This window comes from Adiantum capillus-veneris, chromosome 11 (genome assembly GCF_014529385.1).
Source record: "Adiantum capillus-veneris isolate H3 chromosome 11, ASM1452938v2, whole genome shotgun sequence".
Classification (NCBI taxonomy): Eukaryota; Viridiplantae; Streptophyta; class Polypodiopsida; order Polypodiales; family Pteridaceae; genus Adiantum; species Adiantum capillus-veneris.
The window spans coordinates 45,127,461-45,148,027 of NC_140941.1; the positions used below are offsets into that span (position 1 = coordinate 45,127,461).

General features: G+C 42.8%; 1 protein-coding gene across 1 annotated transcript; it reads left to right on the top strand.

Moving 5' to 3' along the window:
- Positions 1-19,452: 19,452 nt before the first annotated feature.
- Positions 19,453-20,315, top strand: LOC147447181 (histone H3.2). Its single transcript, XM_086524270.1, has one exon. The coding sequence runs from the start codon at positions 19,496-19,498 to the stop codon at positions 19,904-19,906; it is 411 nt and encodes a 136-aa protein (XP_086380396.1). The 5' UTR covers positions 19,453-19,495; the 3' UTR covers positions 19,907-20,315.
- The last annotated feature ends 252 nt before the right edge of the window (positions 20,316-20,567 follow it).

A 20,567-nucleotide genomic window follows, 5' to 3' on the forward strand; every position in this document is an offset into this window, starting at 1 on the left:
TCAAGAGAAGGTGGGAGCAAGGCCTGACACATACTGAGCCAGTTGTGGTGCAACCAATGGTCCCTGTGACAATGGATGATAGAGTGGAGCGAGTGGTTCAAGGTCCAGATCCTGTTACGGCCCGGGTTCTACATGATCTTGCCGGTCACTTGTTGCAAGAATTAAGAATTAACATAATGAATAGAAACCAAAGAGAAGAGCGGTCAGCTGGGAGAGGTAGGGGACGAAGGCTACAAGGAAGATGCTACAATTGTGATGAAGAGAGTCACTACGCCCCTGATTGTCCTGAACCACCAAGAGATAGAGGAGGGATATACCCCTTATATGGATGTGGTCGAGGAAGAATAAAAGAAAATCATCAAGAGCGGGCACTACGGGCACTAGAAGCACCGCCGCCACAACAACCACCACAACTGTTGCCTGGAAATGGAGAAGGTAGGGCTATCAACATCATTACCCTTGAGCATCAAGATGTGGATGTTTTTACCAATAAGAGAGCTAGGCATGATAGGGAGAAAGAGAAAGAAGAAGAGAGGGAAACAAGAGCAAGAAAAGGAAAGGCTAAGGTAGAAGACAAACCAGAAAGTAGCAAGAGGCGGCGAAGAAGGAAAATTGGTCCAAAGGACTACCTCCTTGGCCAAGGTGTTGAAGACTATGATATAGTCGACGACATACGAAATCAAAAGGCAAATATATCTTTTGGTCAGTTGGTGGCTCTAAATGCTAAATTGAGGAGGTAGTAGACCAAGTGTGTGAGTACGCGGCTTCCTTCCAAGAAGGAAAAGCGTCAAAGCATGGTGTCATCTTTGAGGGTTGGTCACCCAGTGGATATGGTGCCAATAGTTGAAGCTATGCTGGGAAAGAAGACGAAAGTGCAAGCATATGTGGATGGCGGTGCCTAGGTGTGTGTCATGACCGAGGCTATCATGAAGGAAGCAGGCGTTAAGATGTCAGTGAATGCTTCGATCCGTATAAGGATGGCCAACCACAAAAAGGCAAGGTGTCTTGGAATAGTTGAAGATGTGAAGATAAAAGTCTTGGGGATTGAGTGCTTGGTTGATTGCTACGTGATGCAAGCAGGTGAGAATGCTTATCCGATCATCTTAGGGAGGCCATGGCTTATAACCCTTGGTGCTAAGCAGGATTGGGGCATGGGCTTGATCACCATCCCCAACAAAGACAAAGGAAAGACCATTGTCTACAACATGAAGACACACGAGAGCCGTACACAGCCCCTATTGGAGATGCAAGATACAGATTCGACGGAAACTACGTCATACAATAGTGATGCGTCATCTACGACATCAGAAGAAAGTGTAGAGGAAGGATTGATGCAATTATGTCTTGATATTTTTGGGATAAGTGTTGAAAAGGAAGCATCGATGCATGATGTGAATGTCAAGGAGAAGAAGGATAGTCCAAAAGCAATTGTAGAGCCTGCCAAAGTGAATGTAAGGAGCATGCTAGGAGAGGACTTGACAGAAAAAGAAAAAAGGAGTATGAAGGCATGTTCAAGGAATTTCCAAAGCTGTTCGCCACTGAATATACAGAGTTGCAAGGAGCTAAAGGAGTCAAGCATAGAATCAATCTAAAAGAAGGTGCCAAGCCAAATGTTCAAAAGCTTAGGAGGTTGGGGGTCATTCATGAGAAGGCACTTCATGAAGAGGTGACGAAGCTTTTGGAAGCAGATTTCATCTTTCGAGTAGAGGAGTTTGAATGGGTCTCTCCAGTTGTTATTGTGCCCAAGAAGAACGGAAGATTTAGGATATGTGTTGATTTCAAACCTTCGAATGCTGCCACAAAAAGGAATCATTATCCACTACCCTTTCTAGATGAAATCCTCAATCAGGTTGTAGGTCATGAACGTTACTCAATCATGGATGGATTTTCTGGCTACTTTCAGATCTTGATAGCGATTGAAGATCGATTGAAAACGACCTTCATTACTCCTTGGGGTTGTTTTTCCCACAAAAGAATGCCTTTTGGGCTGGTTAATGCATATGCTACCTTCCAAGGATGGATGAATAGAGTGTTTGGTCCCTACTTGGGTAAGTTCATTCGTGTTTTCATGGATGACATTGGGTGTTATAGCTCAAGGGTCACACATTTGGAGAAGCTGAGGTTGAGTTTTGAAAGGCTTCAACAAGAGGGTGGGCAACTCAACCCAAAGAAGTGTAAATTTGCTCATGCCAGAGTCCATTTGCTAGGACATGTGGTTTCCCAAAATGGAATAGAAGCTGACCCAGAGAAAGTTAAGGCTTTGTTGCTTATGGATCCGCCCAACAACACAAAGGATTTAGCATCATTTGTGCATAAGCTCAGGTACTTGTCACGTTTTTTTCTGGATGATGTGTCAGTATGTGTATCCTCTCCAGAAATTGAGTCAAAGAGTTCAAGGGTTTGAATGGAATGAAGACATGCAACAGGATTTTGATGGCATCAAGGAGGTATTGTGTGCTTTACCAACAGTGAGTCCTCCTGACTTGCAGTCGATTTTCTATGTATCTATTAGTGTGGGGTCAGTAGCTTTTGGGTCGGTTCTCTTACAAAAGCAAGGAAGGAACTTCAAGCCAATTTATTTTGAGAGCAAGATGAAGAATGTAAGCGAGTTCTCCTACACAAAAATGGAACAGTGGGTATTTGCCTTGGTTCTTGCTTGTCGAAGGTTCAAAACCTATTTGTTGCCCCAAAAGTTCTATGTGCTCACCACATCGAATCTTTTGCCTGATGTAGTACAACATTTGAAGCCTAGCAAGCGCATCTTAAAGTGGACTTTGGAGCTTCAAGAGTATGAGTTTGAGTTTAAAGTGGATCATTCTGTTAAAGCTCATCTGGCAGATATAGTGGTACATAAGGGGGGGGAGCTTCCATCTTACCCAAGGGTTGACAAGGATGATCATGAAGAGGAAGTAGATATTACAGATGCGTATACAATGATGTTTGAAGGTGCATACAGGAAAGTTCTTCAAAAGGCAAGTGGTGGGGTAGTCATTAAGAACCCAAAAGGCGATGTAATCTTTTCTAGAGCTTACGATCTTGATGAAGCTAAAAGTAACAATGAGGCCGAGTACCTCACGCTTTTCCTTGGGTTGAAGCAGTGTGTTGAGTTTGGACTGAAGAGGGTCATTGCAAAAGGGGATGCATTGCTAGTCATGAATCAGTTGCTTGGTTTGTGGAATGTTAAGAAAGACAATTTGAAGAAGTGGTTCTATGGCATCAAGAAGCTTTTGCATGAGTTTGAGAAGATACAGTTTAAGCATGTTCCTCGTGAGCAGAATAAAGAAGCTGATGAGTTGGCTAGGGACAAGTTGGATGCCTTGGTAGCTCCTTTAAAGGTCAAGGAAGCCTTGTATGCAGGAAGGGAATCATTGCAAGATGTAGAAGTATTTCTTGGTAAAGGGCAATGTTCAGAGGGCATGTCAAAAGTTCGGCGTCAGAGAATAGTTGCAAAAGCAAGAAACAACTACATATTGGTAGGTGAGGATCTCATGCTTTATGGAAAGGATAGCATTTTGAGAAAAGTTCCATACAAAGAAGAGATAGGCTTGATTTTGGAGCACTGCGATGAAGAAACAGGCCATCAAGGCAAGGATCAGGTTGTCTTTCGTGTTTTAAGAGCAGGTTACTGTAGGCCCTCTATGATGAGAGATGCTTATTTTTGGTGCAAGTCATGCCATGAATGCCAAGTGTTTGCAAATCGGAAGCTTTTGGCTGAGCCTTAGAAAGCTATAATGTCTTTTGATGCATTGTTGTAGGTCCAATGCCGAGGACCAACAATGGCAAAAGGTATATCCTTGTGGCTGTGGACTATTTGACAAAATGGGTTGATGCAAGAGTAGTAAAAGATGTAACAGCAGGAAGAGTGGCCTCTTTTTTATATGAACACGTGTGTTGCAGGTTTGGAGCTCCTATGGTTATCATTTCTGATCGTGGACCAGGGTTTAGGGGAAAACTTTCTCATGGAGAAATTGAAAATTCAGCATAGGCATTCTTCTCCTTACTACCCACAATGCAATGGGTTGGTTGAGAACTGCAATGGTCAAATTGTGAAGATGCTATCAAAGTATGCTAGAGAGCATCCTAAAGAGTGGGACTTGGACTTGGAAAAGTGTTTGTGGGCTTATAGAACTGCGTATAGAGTGTCAACACAGTTTACACCATATGAACTTGTTTATGGAAAGGAAGCTCTTATGCCCATACAAGTGCAGTTGGATGCCTTGAAGTTGTTGTGTAGAATGCAAGGTGAGCATAGTGACAAGCTGCAAGAAAGAATTCATTCTCTAGAGTTGTTGCGAATGAATAGAGAGAAAGCTAGTGATTATTATTTTCAACAAGCAGAGACAAGGATGGAGAAAATGAATAAGAGGCTGCCAGAGAAAGAGATCAAAGAAGGAGATTTGGTGATGAAGTATGATTCTCGCTTGGATTTTACTTTTCAGAAGAAATTGAGGGACAAATGGTTGGGTCCATATAGAGAGAAGCATGTATTTTCTAATGGCACCTATGAGTTGGAAAAATTGTATGGTGAATGTTTGCGCTATAGAATAAATGGTTATAGACTAAAGAAATATTTTGCAAGGGATGTGGTTCCAGATGCAAATAGCCTCTTGGTTGAGCATAAATGCTCTACCTAGAGGGTGGGCAATGATGATAGATCGCTTTTGGCGTGTACAAAGTAGCGTTTATATGCATGGTCATATGTACAAAAAGATGTAAATACATGCATTTGGGAGCTTTGCAAAGTGGTTTCAAGTTCAGAAAAAGGTGCAACGTGTGCACATTGTAAATATGCGTGCTTGCGTGTTGGCAGTCGAGCATACGTACATGCCTGGATAGGGTATCGGGGCCTTGGATATGGTTCTAGGTGGCTTATTTTGGCTCTATATAATGTGTTTGAGCTTTCTAGAATGTAAATAATGCAAGTGACAAATGTGGGTACTCTCATCCCGCTCGAGAAGTTTGACACATGCGGTAACTGTCTATTTGCGGCGCCTGATCTGCGGTGATACGTGCATCGCCCTAGAAGTGGTCAAAAATGGAATGTGGGGATGTGGAAATGCGCTTTGGGTATCGAGGATCAAGCGTGAAAAATTTGGTGAATTTTGGAGTCCATTTGGGGTTTTTCCTGCGAAAAAATGCCCGTCAGGGGTCAAAACTGGCCAAAACTGGGCCAAAAAAGATCAAAAAATGGTCAAAAAAGGTGTGAAATGGATTCAAATTGCCACATCAGTGACGCTGCCATGAGTGCTTGGGCTAAAGGAGCATTTTGGAAGCCAGGTTTTGGCACTTTCACCTCTCTGTGTGGGGAAGGAAGCAGGGTTCCTACAGGTGGTCTAGTGCAGTGCTGTTGCGTTCTTTCGAGTGTATGGAGGAGTGAATGAGAGCTTTCTCTGTTCAATTTTGCACTTGGGAGAGTCTATGGAAGTTCTGAGGTTTCCATGGATGTGTGTGTGCAAGGAATTGAGGGAAGAAGGTGCGGCTTTCTGCAAGACTATGTGACCCTGTATCGGTGCCATCAGGGTTGGCGCTACTCCAAAGAGTCCAACAAAGTGGAGTTTGGTGAAGGCTTTGCAATGGTTTGATAGTGGCATTTTGTGGCTGGATTTTTTGGGTTTTTGATGGTTTTTCTTGTATATTTTAGTCACCATCAAGCGTGATTTCCAATGTTGATTACCTCGACTCACCTTGTAGTGTCTGCGGGTAGGGAAGGGCTTGTAGGTCGAGGCGTTTGGAGTTTGAATTGAGCTTGTGGGTAGAATTTTTAGGGAGATTTTGAGTGGTGGTGAGTGAGGTGAGGAATTTGAATAAATTCCTTGTATTGTGTTGAGTTTTCTGGGTGTGTGAGTGTGCGCACGACATCTTTTGATCCATCAGCGCCTTTCTAGCTTTCCAAGTGCTTCTCTGATTTTTCGTTTTTGAAATTGGGACATCGGTTTTTGGCTCTTCAATTATGGGTTCGTTCGTCATTTTTTGAGCTTGGACTCGTGTTACTGCCTGAATAGGTATGATTGTCTCGTTTTCTGACCCTCCATTGGAAGGCACTGCTTCCAGAATGTTCAAGGTAGTTTTTGCTCCTTTGGTCGGGTTCTTAGGGCAATCAGGAATCAAATGAGTAACTCCACACTCGGTGCAATATGCGTTGACTCTAATGATTTCATCATGAGGACAGTCTCTTAGCCAATGGTCTCCGCCACACTTGTAGCAGGGTCCTTTAGGCTGTTGAGGTACTCCTTGAGCTCCTCTTTGTTGGTATGCATATCTCTGCCCTCCCATGCCTCCTTTGGCTATGAACAACAATGTTCGTTCATCCAAGCTATATCTTCCTTCTCCTGCTGCCTGTGCAGCGGTTGGTGGTCCTGTACCTCCCATCATGCTCCATGGTTCTGGCATTGAGGGTTATTCCGGTGGATAATAGACAGGATTTGCAACATATCCATTGGGATCTTTGTAATATGTATGCATAGGCACCAAAGTCTAATTCGGTTACTGTTGGTGTGTACCTTATGCCGACTGGTCGTAATCTTGGTAGGGGTGGTTGTTGCCTCAACACTGGTTGTGGTCTCTCTACACCTATAGGTCCTGATAGGTTGCTTGCTTGATACCTAGGCATCGGTGGAATTTGAGGAGATGCTACATGAGCTTGGGGAGCATACGGTCGTTCTCTCACATATCCCTTGTTATAATAATATTCCTCCGTCCCATGGTTTGTCCATTTTTGTTCAATAGCACACCATTTGGACTGTTTAGCCTGTGGTTTGACGTACAGGTTAATCTTTTTTAGCACTTCCTCTACAAGCTGCTCCTGGTTTACAGCTACTTCTCCTTTCGGTGCTATCTTAGAAGACTTGCTTCCACTTTGTTGTGAGGATGAATCATCGTCGAGATCCATGAATTCACCCTCTTTGTAGACCACACAATTGTCCACAAGGTAAAGAGCCTCCTTAGTCAACTCATTTAACGTCGTGCTCCTCTTCATATGTAAGTCCTTCTGGAGATCTGCATTCCTTAGTCCTTGGATAAATATAAGCATAAGTCTGGACTGAGTTGGCAGTTCTTCCACAGGGCAGAACTTAACATATCTTTTTAGTCGTAGGGCTGCCTTTCGCACAGATTCCCCGTCTTTCAGTTTGAATTTAAGGATTTGTGAGACTGTATTATGATCTATCCCCCTTTGTGAGAATTCCTCGATAAACTCGTCAAACACCTCCTCCATACACTCAAAGTCTCTACGCTCCACAGAGTCAAACCACATAGCAGCATCATCCTCTAGGGTTAGTCCAAACTCTACAAATTGGGTAGGGAAATCTAACACCTCTTCAGCTCTAATTACACACACAATGGCTACTACATGATCCCTAGGATCTCTGTTTCCCGTGTATTTCTTGTTTATCCATTTTTGCACTTGAGAAGGTCTAATTCTACGATGGTCTACAAATCTCATCATTGGATCTCCTCATCCCAATCTATATACCTCCTCTGGTCTTCTGTAGTAGGCTGGTTCCTCTCCCAATGGTGTTCCTAAGCCATTATTTCTAACAATTCTAGCGAGAGATGGTTCATCTCTTCGAACTTGTTCTATGGGTGGTCTTCTAGGCTCCGTTGACCCTTGAGTTTTTGGCTTACTCTCTCCTTGATACCATGAATAGAGTGGTGGTTCTTGTAAATCCCTTAGCCCTCATGCAACTTGATAACCATCTCGGTTTCGGTCTTGCTCTAATGTTGCACTCTGTTGAAGCCATGCCTGCAATGATGGTTGAGTTGTTGGTTGGTTTTTGTTGTTGAATGTCTGATGTTGGGTAGAATGTGAGGTCGCGTCATACTCTTCTGCAAAGGGATTTGTCGACTTGCTAGGGGTGTAGGTGGCTCTTGGCACTTCATCGGGGGCATATATTGATGCTCCTGGAGCTGTTGCCTTTTCTACCTCCTCTGGGAGAATACATTGGTATTCTCGCCCGTACCTATCAAACAAAAACAATATCCTTCCCCATAGCAATTTTATAAGAGAATAAGTAAAGAACCTTGTCTTTGCTTAATTTGTTTGGATAGGGTCCTTTGCAACGGAAGTGAGAGACTATTCCCTCACTCTCATGCTTGTAAATTCCCACATTCTCATTATAGGTTGAGACCCTGGTTGTTTTCTTATCATACATAAAAAGTGTTCCAGGTCGATCAATGTTTGGTGGCGGTTCTTGATTTTCTGAAACCATTTTCCCTTTTGCCACATTATCTCCATATCTGTTGTAATCCTCAGGGTTACTAACTATTAGATAGTGATTCCCCTTTTCGTCTCAAAATCTATCTCCATAATCATAGACTCGAATTGTCTCCAGTCTCTGAGCCGGTCTTTTTTCAATACAAATACACTTGCGTCATCGATAGTCAGAATAAACTAGGGCTCCCCTCGAGTTTGTTCCTTCTAAGAAGATTATAGTGAACTTGGGATCGTTCAAAGGATTTAGGGAGGTGCTTCCCCTTGGCATTGGTCCGTCATAGGTGAAGCCTCCTTGCTGTTAATAAGGATTTTTCTGATGAAGTGTCAGTATCACTACCCTCCTCAATAATCGGTGCTAGTGGATCTAGCCTTGCCTGAGTTACACTCTCCTCGGTGGACACTAAGCTACCTTGGTTACCTGCCACCTTTTGGTCTCTAAAAATGTGTCTTCCTGATCTTAAATTCATCAAACTTAGCAATGCAATTTATCACAAATCCAACCACTCACCTGGCAAAGGTTTGCACAACTTCTTGCTTTACCGCTGAATATACATGTACACAAGCATTTAATTTCGACAATCGAATCAAGCATCTAATCGCTAGAGGTGATTTTAGTAATGATTGGTATAACTGGAGAGTTAACCTCAACCACTACTATATTTTATACACTTCTGATGTTTTGGATTAGGTCTGCTAATCTGGAACTGTACTTCCCTTGGATGTCGGTCAATTTACCTGAAAAAGTCTTAATTCTGTCTTTGCTTTGTCAAAAGGTCAAACAAGGTCCAAATTCACTTCTGAAAGAAGTTCTGAAACCCTTAAGTCAAATGGAACATCACTGTATAACCTCAGTCAAATTTTCTCTTCACTAAGCTCTAGTAGACATCCTATGCGTAGGATGTCTCCTGCTCTGTTTTGCCTGTATTTTTGCACTATGGATTCCCCTTGATGTGCTGAGTCCACAACTGTTTTTACTTTTTGATGTGGACACCTATAAACTGGTCAATGGATCAGAATCTGTTCCGACAGCCTGATGTTGGTCTGACCAGTCTAATCAACTCCAATTTGGACCAAAATTGACTAGGAGGCTTGCCTCATGCTATACAACACCCTGCTATGCCCACAGTCAGTTCTTGGCTTGAATTTCTTGCTTTAGACATTCTACGCATAGCATGTCTTTTTGCTCAATATGTCTTCAAATGCAAAGCACAGACTCTCCTTAAGGTGCTGATCACTTTCGTATGCTCAAAACTGAGTTTGGAGTGCAAAATCACACAAATGACATTCTACGTGTAGGATGTCTTTTTGGCCTGTTTGACCCCAGACTTGACCCACAGCTTCCCCTTGATGTTAGCAACCCAGTGGTATGCTTAGATTTTGGTTTGGATTTCAAAAGACCCCAATTTTATTTGTTCTAGCCTTTTTCAGTCAAAAGTGCTAAAGTTTGCTTAGAACCCAATTTTCTCACCCAATTGAGATGAAAACTCTCTCAGTCACTCAATAAATCATGCAGATCATGCTCATGCAGCCATCCTATGGTTTTGGTCTTATAATAATGCCTTGGCACAATTTGGGTAGGATGTCTGGCAATTTCAGTCTATCTGGCCTTATCCTGTCAAGATATGGTCAAATTTCCACTTTCCAGGTGAAAATAGCGTAAAACCTACCTTCTGGACACACTGGTCAACTCAAAATTCCAAAATTTCCACTAGATCACCCCGCGTAGGATGTCTCCTGGCTTAAAATTTATTTGTTTCCTTACAGAAATGCTCCTGATGCTCTGCAACTCTATCAGAAACACTCACAGCAACTTTTGGACTTCACTTCAGCTTTCAAACACACTTTTGCATCTTTACAACCTTGTGATGAATCTAACAAGCAAGTATACATGCATGAAGTGCTCTAGATCCTAAATCATGATGTCCTACTTACCCTACTCCTACTCATCATGTGAAATGGTGATAATGGTGTTTTGGTTGCTTCCTGGCCTCTCCGGACTCTCAAGCTCTCCTCTCATCGCTTCTACCACTCCAACTCTTACTCTCTACACCACAACTCAACTAAAAACTAAAAACTATCTAAGTCTACCTAAGTCGAAGGATCTAGGCCTGACACACGCTCCCTAGACTCCCTCTAAAACCTAGAGTCCTCCACCCTCTGATCCTATCTAAATGTAAAACAAGACTCTTGGCAAGCCAAAGAATCCCTATCCTCAAGGACTAGTCTCGGTCACCTACCTAGGGTTTTCGTAACTAGCAACGGCGCCAATGTTGGACGGATACGCCGCGACGGACGTCAGCACAACAAGAACACACCTAACAAGATTTGTCAGCTAAGGACAAAGCTCGACGCGCAGGCGCGTGGAAGCAAGCATAAGGTGTCAACCTACACTCGACCGACTCCTAACTAATTCCTATAGAGGTCTCTACCCAATGTCTAAGCTACAACCTTCAGGAGTGCATAAGAGGAGATTTCCTACAATGCTTTCTAGAGACGAATACCCATCAAACGATCTTGAAACGCCACAGAACTTGAAGGGGACCCTACTAACACCAATGGGACGCTCTCCCTAAGGTCTATGAACCAAAACCCCAACCCAAAACACCTGGTGCAGAATCATGTAGGATGTCTGGCCGAAATTTGCAGGCCGTCGTTTCCGAAATCTAAAGTGCCTAATGTGTAGCTCTACTCAATGCGAATGCGTGGATATGCCGAAATGTGAAAACAGATAACGTATGCTCACCGAATCACCATATGAAGCTCGTAGGTGGAGCTCGCAAAACCGGATCGTACGCGCACAATGTAGGTATTGGCACGTAGCTCTCGTCGGGGGCAACACGTTGCACTTCTTCGTACTCGATTCCGACCATCGGTGCGCGCGTAGCATCAAGATGAAGCTCTCACTCTCTCTCGTACACAATACGCTCACTCACATATTTCAAACTTTTTAAAAATGACAAAGGTTTTTCATTAAGGTCAAAAAGTGGTATAAATACCTTACAATCTCAAACCCTAATGTTCTAATCTAACCATCTACTCAATCTAAATGTCAAAACTGGGATACAATCTGGAAACTTCTGTAAGCCCCAATATTTACAAAGGTGAAATGTCGGGTTTTCTCAATAAATGAATAATTACAAAAAATAATAATCCGTCGAGCAGTCATTTTCCGTAGGGTGTGTCCAGCTTCTAACAAACAACTATTGTCTAATCAAGGACCTCAATTTAAGAGCAAAGTCATGCACATCATCACCCAATGCTTAGGAATCACTAATGTATTTACTTCCCCATACCATCCTTAAAGCAATGGATTAATTGATCGCTAAAACAAAACTATCAAATATGGCTGCCCTCCATCGACATTGGGATCAGACCCTCCCCTTTGTCATACATGCATACAACACTTTTGTTGAAGCTTCCACCCATGTCAACTTCTCTAGAGCCTTATATGGTTGTGACCCCAAATTTCCCCTTGACCTAGCAATAGTGGATATCAAGCCCCTCAAGCAAGATGCAACCGATTGGGTGGCATTAGGCTCTCTGGTACTTAGCACCTCCTCAACAAGACCAATATGTAGCGGACACAAACACGCCAAAAGAAGTGGTATGATGTTCGCGGACACCACAAAGAATACAAAGACCTTGATAAGGTGAGTCTATATTATCCCATCAAACAACCAAGCCTATCAGAATCCTTCTTGCACACATGGCTTGGGCAATATACAGTTCTTCGCCGTATTTGAGAAAATACATATCTACTACAAAGAGATAGCAATCAATCTTTGACAACCGCCCATGTCGTTTGAATGAAAGTATACTTCCTTGAAGCAACCTTTCTTTGTGGGAGGTAGGTGTGGCGGGTTTTCCAGCTATTAGCACACTCAGCACACTCGAGGGAATCCCAGAGTCCAATCACCATGGTGCCTAGTTAGCGTATGGCCGCAAATTGATATTCCCTCCTTCTTGATGTGTTGGGCCGCGTCTTGATTCTTGCCCATGTCATTCAAATGAAAACATACTTCCCTGAAGTAATCTTTCTTTGTGGGGGGCACGTTTGCCAACTATTAGCACACTGAGCACACAAAGGGGAATCCCAGAGTCCAGTCACCATGGTGCCTATTCAGCATATGGCCGCAAATTGATATTCCCTCCTTGTTGATGTGTTGGGGAACATCCCTTCTGTACAATATTGCCCAGTCTTATAACCTATCTATAAGTCTAGCGAATCTCACAATAACTCATGTGTACACAAGAACAATGTCGCAAATGCTGTGCACATGGAAATGGAAGGGAAGTTCATACCAAAAATTCTTATGAACACAAGAACGTCGTTGCAAAATGCTTCACATATGTAACAAAAGGAAAGTTTGCAATTTTAAATGCAATAAATCAAGAAGAAGACATGGGGCCATGTACCACATGACCTTTCGACCTTTTAGCTCTCTCTCCATTTCTGTCCAAAAAAATATCAAGCCTAAATTACCTATACAACCTTCTATGTTGTTTGCTATACTTGTGCCTTTTGTGACACAGTGAGACTAATAAATGTATAAATTCCTCTCTCTTTTAAACCTAGGCCCTTCATACATGACAAACACTGGTAAACGTCATGATTAAAGTCTATCGATGGAAAAGCTGTTGAAAAATGAGATTGCATTTCTCGCCATGAAATATTTGGGTGATGCCCACCATTTTCTTGATAAGCATATCAAGAGAGATCGTAAGCATGGAATACTTGAAATATCATAAGAAGAGTATATTCACAAGGTCTTGCAACGTTTTAACATGCAAGGGGGAAAATCATTGACTACCTCTATGGCTGCATATGGAAAATTTAACAAGGATGATTGCTCAAATTGGATGCTAAAAAGATAGAGATGCAAAAGGTGCCATATTCTTCGGTAGTTGACAGTCTCATGCATGCCACGGTTAGCACATGACTAGACATTGCTTTTGCAGTGGGAGTGGTTAGTAGGTATATGGACAACCCAAGCATATAGCATTAGGAAGTAGTGAAGCATATCTTGAGATACATCAAGCGTTCAAACAGCAAGTGCTTACGCTTTGGGAACAATGATGCATCCATAGTTGGATACACTGATTCTGATGATGCAATTGCGTGGACACTAGGAGATCCACATCTGGCTATGTTTCCTTGTTTGCTAGAGTGGCAGTCTCTTGGAGATCACGTCTCCAAAATTGCACTTTGTCTTCCACTATTGAGACTGAGTATGTTGCAATTTCCAGTTCCAGTAAGGAAGCTGTGTGGTTATCTAGTCTAGTGGGAGACCTTGGTATACACTAGACTCCAGCGTTACATTGAGACAGCCAGAGTGTGATTGCGTTAGCAAAGAACCTCATGTTTCATTCTAAATCAAAACAGGTCGAGGTTAGGTATCATGTGATACGGGATATTTTGGCTAGCAGACGTGTTGAGTTAGCCAAAGTTCACACAGATGAGAACCCAATAGATGCCTTGACAAAAAACCTGTCTTCAGAGCGGTTTGCACATTGCATAGAGATGATGGGTATAGGGTGAAGCCATGGTCATGCTTCACACTTGTATAGTTGTACATACTCACCTTTACACTTATAGCCACTTAGGCCACATTGGCCTTCAGATGGGAGATTATTAGGGTTCAGGCCAACTGGCCACCCTCCCATCACTAACAATTCACTTATTCTCTGGATAATATAGAAGAATAAGGAGCGTTGAGTAACCTTCTAACCAAGAGATACACCAAACATTCTCTTGCTCTATTGCACTGCATCACACTTGCACGCACACGCTCCTACGCTCGCTTACAATCTGCACTTCATCAATTACATACTCTCCACCAACAATCACATGAATCGGTCGTACAATTTGTTGTGATGTTAAATCAATTGTTATTGCATGCCTCCTGCATGCTGACCCCTCCATGTCATAGGATATGAAGCTGTACTTTCTTTGGCCAAGGTTATAATACAACATTGCTTGATGTGTCAAAGACGAGGGTCGTGCTACATTTCATGATGCAGTTCAGATTGCATAATAGAGGATTGAAAGCAGTTTCCAACCTGAGGCACTTCCAATGAATTTGCAACCTCCCTTTCCAAGAAGCACTCAAAAAGACCATCTCACCCCCATCGATATTGATGTTCAAAATGCGTAGTTTACCTCTAGCCAAAGCTTGCCAAACTCGGATGCACAAGGTAGACCCTTTGGTAGGCCAAAATGCTTTTACTATAACAATTATGGCCACATGCATAAGCACTACAAAAATTGAGGGATCATAATGACCGCAATCAAATTCAGAATGTACAAGTGCAGCTTAATGATGCAACCACCCTGATAGAGCTCTCGAGGAACACCTGAGTGAATGACTAGTGGAAGACACCCATTCTCATCACATTCAAGCCATAGATTCTTCTAAGTAGATAGCCTTATATGTACTCCTAAGGGTTGTACCAGTTCACCCGAATGCCTTTTGATTTGTCAGATTCTAGCAACACATTTTAGAGGATCGTTAATTCTATCATTCATGACCTAATATAGCAAAAGGTTATTGTCATCTATTTGGATGACATCTAGTTCACACTAAAACCTCGTCCAAGCATTTAGCGGTACTACAAGAGTTCATTAGTAGAATTCTGAAGTTTAATCTTTAATCTTTGCTTGCAATTTTGCAAATGTACGTGGGGTGGTGCGACCAAGCTCAAATTTCTTGGGTATGTGATCTCAGTCGAAGGGATATAGGTAGACCCAACCAAAGTCATTGCAATCTCTTCCTACCCTATCCCCACCAATGTACAAACCCTTCAAATCTTTTTAGGGATGGTCACTTTCTCCCTAAGGTTCATTCCTCACCTTGCTCAGATCACACAACCTCTTCAAGATCTATTAAAGGAAGGAGCTCACTTCAAGTGGAACCCCCTTTGCCAAAAGAGCTTTGATGAATTGAAACAAGCTATTAAATGCTTTGCCATGTTAGCTCACCCCAACTTTCAAAAGCCCTTTTTTCTATAGAGAGATGCCTCAAATTTAGGCTTAGGTGCTTCTTTACTCCAGCAAGATGGTCAGGGATGATGGCGGCCCATCGCCTTCATAAGTAGGGCACTTACAAAACTATAACCTAAATGCTCCACAATGGAGCTCGGGGTGATTTGGGATTTTACCAAATTTCATCCTTATCTACATGGAACCACCGTGACCATCAAAACTAACCACCAACCCATTATTCCTCTTTTGCAAAAATCACATCCTCTAAGGCAGATCCTCAGATGGCCATGACGCTTCAAGAATGCCAGTTCATGATCAAGTACAAAAAAGGGTATACCAACTACATTGCTAATGGTCTAGAACACCCCAAACATAGAATACCCAGTTGGCAACAACACAACATTCCCCAGCCCATTGACCTCACATCCCTTTGCCCTTTGCAACAACAAGACTCTAAGATTCAAGAAATAATACATCATCTCAGATCCACTACATCACACAAGTTTCACAAGCAATTTCCTTTAATGGATGGTCTGGTCTATTATGTGCACGTAAGTCACTCTGCACGACTCTATGTCCCATACGGTACAACATCATTATGTGGAGTATTTTCACAAGAATCCCTTGCTTGGTTACCTTGATTTACACAAGGCATTGAACAATCTACACCTCAGATATTAGACTCACATGCGACAAATAGTCTCATAGAAACTACAATAGTGTCTAGAGCTTAAATAACCCAATTTAAAACCAAGATATCTATGACCGATTGAGGTGAATGAACCTTTTGAGATGATTGGATGGGACCTCATAGGTCCACTTCCCACCTCTATAGTAGGCAACAAATTTGTGCTCACCACGATAGACTTAATAACCCGATGGTGTGAAGCTCAATCTGTCCTTCACAAGCATCTATAGTCACAACAACCCTTCTCCACGACATCGTCTTTCACCATGGACGCCTCCAACAACTATTGTTTAATCAAGGACCTCAGTTTAAGAGCAAAGTCATGCACATCATCGCCCAATGCTTAGGAATCACTCATGTATTTACTTCCCCATACCATCCTCAAAGCAATGGATTAATTGATCACTAAAACAAAACTATCAAATATGGCTGCCTACATTGACCCCCTCCATCGACATTGGGATCAGACCCTCCCCTTTGTCATACATGCATACAACACTTTTGTTGAAGCTTCCACCCATATCAACTTCGCTAGAGCCTTATATGGTTGTGACCCCAAATTTCCCCTTGACCTAGCAACAATGGATATCAAGCCCCTCAAGCAAGATGCAACCGATTGAGTGGCATTAGGCTCTCTAGTACTTAGCACCTCCTCAACAAGACCAATATGTAGCAGACACAAACACGCCAAAAGAAGTGGTATGATGTTCGCGAACACCACAAAGAATACAAAGACCTTGATAAGGTGAGTCTATATTATCCCATCAAACAACCAGGCCTATCAGAATCCTTCATGCACACATGGCTTGGGCAATATACAGTTCTTCGCCGTATTTGAGAAAATACATATCTACTATAAAGAGATAGCAATTAGTCTTTGACAACCGCTCATGTCGTTCGAATGAAAGTATACTTCCTTGAAGCAACCTTTCTTTGTGGGAGGTAGGTGTGGCGGGTTTTCCAGCTATTAGCACACTCAGCACACTCGAGGGAATCCCAGAGTCCAGTCACCATGGTGCCTAGTTAGCGTATGGCTACAAATTGATATTCCCTCCTTCTTGATGTGTTGGGCCGCGTCTTGATTCTTGCCCATGTCGTTCAAATGAAAACATACTTCCCTGAAGTAATCTTTCTTTGTGGGGGCAGGTTTGCCAGCTATTAGCACACTGAGCACACACAGGGGAATCCCAAAGTCCATTCACCATGGTGCCTATTCAGCGTATGGCCGCAAATTGATATTCCCTCCTTGTTGATGTGTTGGGGCACATCCCTTCTGTACAATGTTGCCCAGTCTTTTAACCTATCTATAAGTCTAGTGAATCTCACAATAACTCATGTGTACACAAGAACAATGTCGCAAATGCTGTGCACATGCAAATGGAAGGGAAGTTCATACCAAAAATTCTTATGAACACAAGAACGTTGTTGCAAAATGCTTCACATATGTCATAGAAGGAAAGTCTGCAATTTTAAATGCAATAAATCAAGAAGAAGACATGGGGCCATGTTACCACATGACCTCTCTACCTTTTAGCTCTCTCTCCATTTCTCTCCCAAAAAATGTCAAGCCTAAATTACCTATACAACCTTCTATGCTGTTTGCTATACTTGTGCCTTTTGTGACGTAGTGAGACTAATAAATGTATAAATTCCTCTATCTTTTAAGCGTAGGCCCTTCATACATGACAAACCCTGGTAAACGTCATGATTAAAGTCTGTCGATGGAAAAGTTGTTGATGTCACCTTGTTGAGTGCACGTGGATAGAGTTCTATCACAAAATGTGTTTGCAATTTTAGAAAAACACACCAATTGTACGCGAGATTTGTGAAGCAATTGATGGTTTTACAACACAGAACTGTGAAGCAATCGATGGTTTTACAACACAGAGCATTTCCATGGTATTCAGGGTGTTCTCAATTGAGTGTGCGGTTGCCCTTTTGTATTGTGAGGTTAGCTCGAGGTAGGACTTATCATGAAACATACTTACCGCATGGTAAGGGTGGATATAGGCTATAGGAAGGTGCAAATGACAACATATTGGTCATGAAAGGAAAGCGTTTACGCTTGCAAAATTGCACATTAATATAGTAATTTGGATGCTCTTGGCACACAAGAGTGATTGGTTGGTGGTTAGTACGCAAGTCTCTAGATGATACATCCGGGGCTCAAAATGTGTGAGCTATGCTCGTGCTATGATCAATATGAAGTTCCGGAACAAAATTCTTGAAAGTGCTTCTGGTAATGTGTAAAGCTATCCAATAAGACACCCACACATCAACAACAGGCCCCTTTGCCATTCACACTTTCAGTGAGTCTCAATCCACTATAAGACATCTGGGTGGCTTGTCAAGACTTTCACGCTTTCAAAGTATTGGTAACTAGAATCTGGACATACTGGGTTGTTTTTATCTAAAATCAAATAGTTGGGAATACTACAAACCCCCCCCCTCCCCCTTTCCCCCTTCACTTTAGTTTGATGGCCCTCATGGTTGTATAGAATCTTCCAGTGCCAATAGTTGTTTCGTGGCCATCTACTACCCTCGATCACCTACAACCCTCTCCCTCTCCTTACTCGACTTACAAAACCCTCCATTGCCTACAACACTCTATCTCCTTTGTAGCATCGGTAGTCCTCTAGTCAACCCCCTTGATGGTGAACACACACACACACACACACACACACACACACACACACACAGGCTAGGTTCATAGTAGGCGGCGACAGGAAACTGTAGCTTGCTGCCAGCGAATTGCAGCAGGGCACGTCAGCCACCCTGTTCACAGTGAGCGGCAGAAGCTCTGGAAGATGCTGCCAGCTCGCGGAAGCTTTTGTGCATTTCACTTTTGAACCCCCCCCCCCCGCCCATCTTCTCTTCCACCCTCCACATATGCAGTTTGGCATGCCTTTTCATTTTGCAAATCTTTTTTTAAAATTAAACAAATATAATTTTTGTCTTCTTGTGTTGCTTCCACCCATCCCCTAAAGTTCACACTGGGCGGCGGTAGAAACCACCGATTCTCTCTTCCACCCTCCCCATTGTGAACGTTTAGCAGTGGAAGACCAAATAATTTATGTCCTCCACCCGGAAGATAGCCTTTTGAAGGTTATCTTCTGTCGTGCCAATGTGAACCCACCCAGAGAGAGAGAGAGAGAGAGAGAGGGAGAGAGAAGGAGGAGGAGGAGGAGGAGAAGAGAGTTTTAACATCGTAGGAAACTATCCCAACAGATCTTAAAGACCTTAAAGAGAGAAGAAGAAGAAGAAGCGTATTTTAACATCGTAGGAGACTATCTTAAATACCTTTTAGAGAGAGAGAGAGAGAGAGAGAGAGAGAGAGAGAGTTGTGTGAGTGCCAGAAAGAAAACATAAATGTTGAAGCCTCCTGCTTGTTGCAAAGAAACTTGCTGACCAATAGGATGCAAGAATCCGGATCGCCATTGAGGACGGTTGGATGGATGATTGTCGTCCATCTGCCGTTCAACGGGAGAGGGCGGGAAACTTTTGAAACTCGAATTCAAACCTATAAATTAAACATGTCGTCCTCGCCTACTCCAACATCTTTGTCTGCTGCAAATCTCCGAAGCTCATAAGCTTTCCGTCATTTCTCATAGCTATGGCCCGCACCAAGCAGACTGCCCGTAAGTCTACAGGAGGCAAGGCCCCTCGCAAGCAGCTGGCCACCAAGGCTGCCAGGAAGTCGGCCCCTGCCACTGGCGGTGTGAAGAAGCCTCATCGCTTCAGGCCTGGCACTGTTGCTCTTCGTGAGATCCGAAAGTATCAGAAAAGTACGGAGCTTCTCATTCGCAAGCTTCCCTTTCAGCGCCTGGTTCGTGAGATCGCCCAAGACTTCAAGACTGATCTGCGCTTCCAGAGCTCTGCTGTCTTGGCCCTGCAAGAGGCCGCTGAAGCCTACCTGGTGGGGCTCTTTGAGGATACCAATCTCTGCGCAATTCATGCCAAGCGTGTGACTATTATGCCCAAGGACATCCAGCTTGCTCGCCGCATCAGGGGCGAGAGAGCTTAGTTCAATCTTTCTGCTGTTTAAAGGTGTATTTCTACACCACCATTCGTCAGTGATTATTCAATCTCTGTTTTGGGGTTTAGGCAGGTTTTAGGATCTGATGGAAGCGAATTGGTTGATTGCCTTGCACAGCCATACTCACTTTTCCAAGCATGAGTTTCTTACTGGTAGATTGTGTAACCCTATGTTTATCTTGTATGTATTTCATTTGCTGCTCTCCGCTTCAGAATACAGGTACACTGCATAAAGTAGTGCTAAGCTGTTGGCCGATAACAGAGTTGGGCAGTGGAGTAAATGTTCTGTATATTACAAGGAGCCTTGGACCAATTGCAACCTAGTAACATTTATCCCATTTAATTGATTTACTTAATTGAATTTGCAGATGTATAGCAAACATAGCATTTGCAACTAGTAAAAGTGTGGCCTTGTCATGTAGTTGCTAGATGGAACTAGAAGTCATGCTTCCTACATATTTGCTTTATTGTACTTGAATGTTCTTTCCATTTATCCTACATAGCAATTGGTGCTACACATTTGCTATCTAGTAATTTAGTGCAAGTAGATTATATAACATTTTCTACATAGCAATGGTTAAATATTCTCTCTAGTGCTATATGGTCAAATGTGTGTTTGTAAAATTGCTATTTGACATTTGATTGAGTTT

Excerpts from the sequence above, each read along its gene's own strand:
- LOC147447181 (XM_086524270.1), top strand. The coding sequence starts at position 19,496 with ATGGCCCGCACCAAGCAGACTGCCCGTAAGTCTACAGGAGGCAAGGCC.